This window comes from Cucurbita moschata, unplaced genomic scaffold, assembly GCF_002738365.1.
Source record: "Cucurbita moschata cultivar Rifu unplaced genomic scaffold, Cmos_1.0 Cmo_Scf00030, whole genome shotgun sequence".
Taxonomy (NCBI): domain Eukaryota; kingdom Viridiplantae; phylum Streptophyta; class Magnoliopsida; order Cucurbitales; family Cucurbitaceae; genus Cucurbita; species Cucurbita moschata.
In genome coordinates, this window is record NW_019268546.1 from 865104 (window position 1) to 871999 (window position 6896).

General features: G+C 35.2%; 1 protein-coding gene across 1 annotated transcript; it reads left to right on the forward strand.

Annotated features, from left to right (window-relative positions):
• The first annotated feature begins 1509 nt into the window (after positions 1 to 1509).
• On the forward strand, positions 1510 to 2713 carry LOC111464266 (cucumber peeling cupredoxin-like). The gene is made up of 2 exons (XM_023108390.1): positions 1510 to 1824; positions 2254 to 2713. The coding sequence occupies exons 1-2, from the start codon at positions 1623 to 1625 to the stop codon at positions 2694 to 2696; spliced, it is 645 nt and encodes a 214-aa protein (XP_022964158.1). The 5' UTR covers positions 1510 to 1622; the 3' UTR covers positions 2697 to 2713.
• Positions 2714 to 6896: the final 4183 nt, after the last annotated feature.

Sequence of the window (6896 nt, forward strand, 5' to 3'; positions counted from 1 at the left end):
AGGATTTACCAATCTATTGGTACGACTAAGTTTAGGGCATGGCTCTGATACCATACCATGTTAGACGAACACGACTCTCCACAATGGTATGATATTGACCAATCTATTGGCACGACTAAGTTTAGGGCATGACTCTGATACCATGTTAGACGAACACGACTCTCCACAATGGTATGATATTGTCCACTTTGAGCATAAGCTCTCATGGCTTTGCTTTGGGTTTCTCCAAAAGACCTCACCAATGGAGTTAGTATTCCTCACTTATAAACCCATGATCATTCCCTAAATTAGCGGATGTGGGACTTCCATCATCCAATAATTATAACCATTAAAAATATGATTGCATAAATAATCTTAATCTTATTTTGGATATAACTTTCTTGCGGTTCAAAATACATTACAATGGTCTTTGCCATTTAAAAATATTAAAATCTTTAATATTTTAAAACAACATTTTAAACTATTTTTACATTTAAAAAAAAGGGAAAATGATCAAACTATGGTTAAATTATAAACCAAATTCCATCCTATAAATAATAATAATAATAAGTTAAGGTGAGAATTAACTTAAGGGCAAAATTGGAAATTTGGGAAAGTTTTGAGGGAAGAAGTGCTGGGCTGTTGAGGGCAGTTGGATGAGTGGTTGCTTGTGGCTGCACAACCAACCACCCATTTCTTTAGCCAATTAGAGCGGGGTATGTTGTTCATTGCTAAATGAACTAAGGTAAGAAATTTTTACTTTGGATTAGTCCAGGTGATTCTATGATTTTACCCGCATCAGTAAAATGTTGTTGTAAAATTCTATGAACCTAGAATGACCTGGCAATTACTCGTTATTGAATGAATTAATTGTACCATCATGATCACTGGTTAGATGACTTACATTTTAAATGATTAGGGTTTTGATTTTTTTACCATGTTTTCGGGTTCGATTAGAGTCATAGGTCAAACTATCCTATTGCAAGCTAAGTCGTAGGCTAGATGATTCGATTTTGAATGATTTTCGATCCCCTGAACAATTAAAACGCGCGAGTAGATGAAGTTGGTGATCTTATTCTTTGAATAATCAAAATAGCTTATTTACCCTGAGATTTTCCTTTCGTTACAAGGTCCGAGACAATATCAAAGTTCCTCGCTCCAATATCCTCCCTCGTTACACTATCCACATTTGAACTAGTGCTTCCTTATAGAAGCAAAAGTCTCGTGAAAAATTGGAACATTTTTCAAAATCGATTACAATTCCTCATAGTTCTTGTCAATCGTCCCGACACTTCTACAACCAAAGGTACGCCACTAAATTTTTTAACAAGCTCTTCTCCTTACATCAGAACTATTGGTAATTCACGGCACATTTTTCAAATAAAAACCCAGTGATTTTATTAGTTATTTTAAAAAAATTATAAACAGGAATTTTACAAGCATATAAGAATTATTTATGAAAATTATTAAATATAAAAATGTAATAATAATTTATAATTAAAAAATAAAACAGAGTTTAGAGTTGACCAAAGGAAAATGAGATTCAAACCAATTTGTTTTCGAGTCAAATAAAAAGCACTCCAAGTCGGAGAACTTTCTCATCACAGCTATACCATTTCTCGCCTTCTGACAGTCCGAAATCAATGGCGACGGAGACGGCAGTGTTCGCGGCGGTCGTCGCTTTTCTGATCTCGGCGGTGGTGTCTCAAACTCCTCCTATGGCTTACACTAATCACACGGTCGGCGGCCCTGCAGGTTGGTTCTTCAACGCCACCAAGAACATTTCCGCTACTAATTACTCCTCCTGGGCGGCGTCTCAGACTTTCAATCTCGGAGACTTCCTCAGTAAGCTCAATGTCTTCTCCTCCTTTCGATTCTGCTCGTTATTGATTGATTATTTCTCTCTGAAACCTCCGCTTCGTTGTTGTTTGTTTCTTGAGAAATTGCAGAGAAGTTAGGATTTATAGATAGCTATCAGAAGAAATTTGCGCAAGTGTTGAGTTATGATCGGCATCTCGATTCATGAATTTCTTAGGAATCGAACATTGTTATTTCACGATCCAGGAAATTGACAATGAGTTTTTGGTTGATTTGATCATCTAGCCAATGGAATTTCTGCTAACTTCTTTTTATTGTTTGAGATTTGCGCTCGAAATCATCTAGGTTTCTATTGTGCAATCTGAAATCGAAAATCTGATTACAGTTGTTGTTCTATCTCATCAATCAATTAACTCACAGAAGTTCATCGCCATTTTTTTAATTTGTTAATTTCAGTTTTCAGAACGAATACAAATCAGACCGTGATCCAGACCTCCAACTTGACGACATTCAAGAGCTGCTCCATCGACGACGCCTCGGACAACGACACGTTCCAATACAACGGCGGTGATTCCGACTTCAACAAGCCATTGATCATTCCCGTGGCGCTGATCATCAGCGGCTCGAACTACTTCTTCTCCGACGCGGATGATGGAGTTCAGTGCCAACGAGGTATGGCCTTCGAGATCCAGGTCAATACCGGTCTTGGCTTGCCGCCAAGCCTGAATCAGCCACCTCCGCCTCCGTACGCGACGCCGCCGGATTCCGATTCGGCTCAAACGCCTCCGTTAATGATTCCTGAGACGAAGGACAACAGAGGATTCAAAACCGCCGCTAACTTGCGCCGATATTTCTTCTTCACCGCGGTGGTGCCGCCGCTGCTGCTGCTGCTGCTCTGAGACTAACGAGGTCAGATTTAGAGATCACGCGTTTCCTTTTTTGTCCTTTATGTCGTAGTTTTGTAATTTTATTGCCGTGATTGATTTTTGAATCATTAGAGGCCTTTGATATATTAAAGAGATTGAATTTATTTTAATAAATGAAGAACTCCTCTAATCTCCAATAGCTACACTTTGCCTATTATTATTTTTGCTATAAGAACCAATAGATTATCATGGCTTTGACTTAGTAGCCATTAGGATTTACATTTTTAAGACTATTTCAGCAACCAAATATTGTAAGATGGAAAAGAAATGGTTTGTTTAGGTTTATGATGATTTTGTGATAAAAAAAAGAATCCTCCCACTCACTTATAATTAGGATTGACAATGTTAGTCGTGTTTCAATTCGAAAAGAAATCTATTGTCCTTGAATATTTCACTTCCTTTTTTAGTTCAACAATTGCAGGATATAGATTGAGTTGACGATTGAGATGGTAATGAGTAGTTTATCTATTGAGTTATGTTCAAACTAATATTTTAGTCAATAAAGAAGGAAAGGCAAGAACTAGTAATCTTGACCAAGATGTTTGATCTGACTTTTGAAAGAGAAAAGTTTATACTATCGACCATTTTGTTTACCTACTTGTATATATTTTTAGTAACTACGGATATAGATCTATAGTTACAACATACCATTCAACATAGGATAGATCAAGTAGGAAATGAGACCAAAAAAAAGTACTCTGAAAGGTATCAAATAGCCCCACATCATTAAAGAACCTGACACATTACTTAGAAGTGTCTTATACAAAGGAACACAAAATGAGAATAGCTGCCTCTTAGTTCTAGTTAACTAGGGTTGTTTTTCCAGGTATTCCAAGGAAATTCTGTTCTAATAACGTTTTTCTGCGTATCAACGTGAATACAATTTAACTGGTTATCCCAAATAATGATTGACTCTTAAAAAAGAGATATAGTAAGTTCAATGATCATGTCTTGAAAAGTAATCGAAGTATACGGAAACTCACTTCAACATAGCTTCCCTTGAGAGGATATGTGAAGAAGTTCTTGAGAGCTTGGGATCTCAGGTCCCACAGCTTCCCTTCTGATATTTGGTTGCTTAAATTGTTTTTGCTCTATTGTGAAATAAACAAAAATGTGTGTGATTGTGATTATCATCCATGCTGCTAAATCTGCATTTACTTTGAGTTCCAATAGACTAACTCGTACGCATAGATCATACAGTGTCGTATTGTAAAAGAAGATAAGATCTAAAATATTAGAAGCAGTCCGAGACCACTACTAGCACATATTGTCTTCTTTGGGCTCTTCCTTTTAGGCTTCCCTTCAAAATTTTTAAAACACGTCTGGTAGGGAGAGATTTTCACCCCTTTATAAAAAAAATGATTTGTTCTCGTCTCAACCTGATATGGGATCTCACAGGCATACAAGAAATGAAAGTTACTATCTATACCAACAAGGTGCATTTTCTTTTTTTAGTAGCTCAATCATAGGAACTTCATGGTCAAGTATGTTTTGCTTTGACCAATTCTACTTTAGGTGACCTCCTTAGGATGCATGTGAGTGAACAAAATATGCTAGAAAGACTTGTATTGGTCTATAAGGATTGTTTTCACTCTAAAAAGCAAAAAGTAAGTAACGTAATCATGTGACAGGAAAATGTTATGATCATCAGATGTCGAATCTGGATTCTGAATCTTGATCCAAATTTTGGGTTAGATCGTTACAATAATCGGCGGTTATGACTTTGGAAAAGTGAACTCTAGTTTCATGAGATCACATGAAAGCAAAACTCGAAGGACATGCACATCTGAACTGTATAATTTAATTTATGCCGTTCATGTTAAAACATTTCGAAGTATTTTAAAGAAGTTGAGATTAAGTAAGAATATGAGGCGTGACATAGTTTTGTCCAAATATGTTAGAGAGATCATAACCAATATAGGGTGGGATAACAACATCAACTCATATAGCACAGATGAAGTAGTCCAGCCATGGTTGTTCACAGCTCAGAGAATAAGGTTAAAAGGACCCATATTGAGGATAGGGATAAGTACTTAACAAATGCATTCAAATATGGCCTCAATAAGCAAGATCTTATTGAAGTGTTTTAATGAATAATGCATTTTCTTTTGAGGGTGTTCATATGACCCGATAGTTTGACCAACCCAAACTATAAAGGTTGGGTTGGGTTAGATTTTTTTTCGGTTTGGTTTGGGTTAATTTTTTGGAAAATAAAAATTTCAGGTCGGTTTACGGGTTTATATTTCTTTTGTTGGGTCAACCTGACTACCCAATCCAAAATAGAGGTTGGGTGGGTGACGGAACTCTATTTAGGTTGCTCAAGTCACCAACCCAACTAACTTGAAATTTTGGGTCAATCCAAAAGTTTTTTTTTTCAACTCAACCCAATCCAACCCGTGTATGCCCCTATTTTGTTAAGTCTATCTCAATATTTAGTTTTAAGTTATTTAGGTTATTTCAATTAAACACATATAAAGTTAAAGACACAACTTCACGATACCATTAGCAATTAACGATTAAGATGCAACCCCACAATAAGATTAATAATTAACCATTAGGATGCTACATGGTTAACCATTAACAATTATGGTGCATGAAAAGAAAGAAATTTTCACTTGCACATCGTAAACATTGAATCTTAGTTCGATTTTATTAAGAATTAAAGTACACCAAGCTAGCAAGTACGAAAAGTATCTTTATAGTAATTGTTGTTAGCAAATTTCTTTGTTACATTCCAACCCTATGAAACTAAATCCACAAGATCTTCCTTTAAAGTAATTGTTGACCGCTAATCTCTTTATTGTACTCTGAAACTTCCTTCCCAAGAACTTCCGTGCCATGAATAACTCTACAGAAATAAAACTTCTGATTCTAGACTTTTGAAACAAATCCCTAGAGAATTTTTCATTTTGTGTATCTTTTGACTCCGTCCAAAATTTTACATTTATATGGATTTTTTTTAATTTAAAATATATTTTTATTCCATGTATCTAATATATTAATTATTTTAATCGGTAAGATTTCAAATTAAAAAAAAAAAAGTTTTTCTCTCTTATTCATTAACTATAAGGATCTATTATACATTTATAGTCGCACTCTTAAATATTGTATTATAAGTTGTGTGGATGAATATAATTATTACAAGGAAGTCAATTTTTCACAAATAATTCGTAATTACAACGGGTCAAAGGTCTATTTTACCCTTGTAATTATATCATTCACCGTAAGTTCTATTAATTCTTTGAGGAACCATTTATTTATGATCCAACCAATTTCAGGATTAGACTCAACTTAGTACGCTACGGGTGATCAAGCTAGATTAATAATACCAAATACAATCAATAAAAGCAAATGATGCTAAGGTGTCAACAAACTTGTTTATATATTAGATATTTTCTCCCCACATTTTTCTTTGTCTTGAATCCCATACCCCTATAATAATGGTGATTTCTCCTCGTCCACTAATGGGAAGTGGACTAGTCTCTGGAAATGTCCATTCCTCGATTGGAATTGAGAAATTTTTTGTCCCTATTGTTTGGTTATTAGATATTTACCTTGATTGTAGTTCCGTTTCTTACTCGAAAAATGAAGATAAGCTTGTCGGAAATCGCTGATTGGATTAATCCAACCAAGAGAGACACGAGAGTCTTTGGGCATTGTTTGGGTCGGGACTACCCTTCTTTCTTTTGAGGTGGGCTTCCTCTCCCTATTCGTAAGAATTAAAGAATACAAACTTAAAACTTTGTAACTCTAACGAGAAACCGAACTAATATAAGAAGCTAGCAAGAAAAGTATCACCTTTTGGGTACAAAGGGTGGGAGCTTTAAAAGTTTTATAAAATCATGATTAAATCTTTCATAGTATTATGATTCAAAAAAGGAAAGAACAAATTTCCCCTACCATTTAAGGCATTGATTTAGAAACAAGATGGAAAAGAATTATTGAGAGAGAAGGAAGAAGAAGGGAAGATCTAAGATTTTTTTTGCCTACTTTTTGTTTGTTTTTGCGAAATTGGATTGAAAGATGAACACGGGAATTTGAATTGAATTTGAATTAAATTTGAATTAAATTTGACTTAAATGCCTAAAAAGTAGAATGTGAGACCTAAGGGTGAAGATTTTGGTGTGTGTCCTACCATTTTCCCCTGTTCATCAAATCCCATGGCTACCGAAG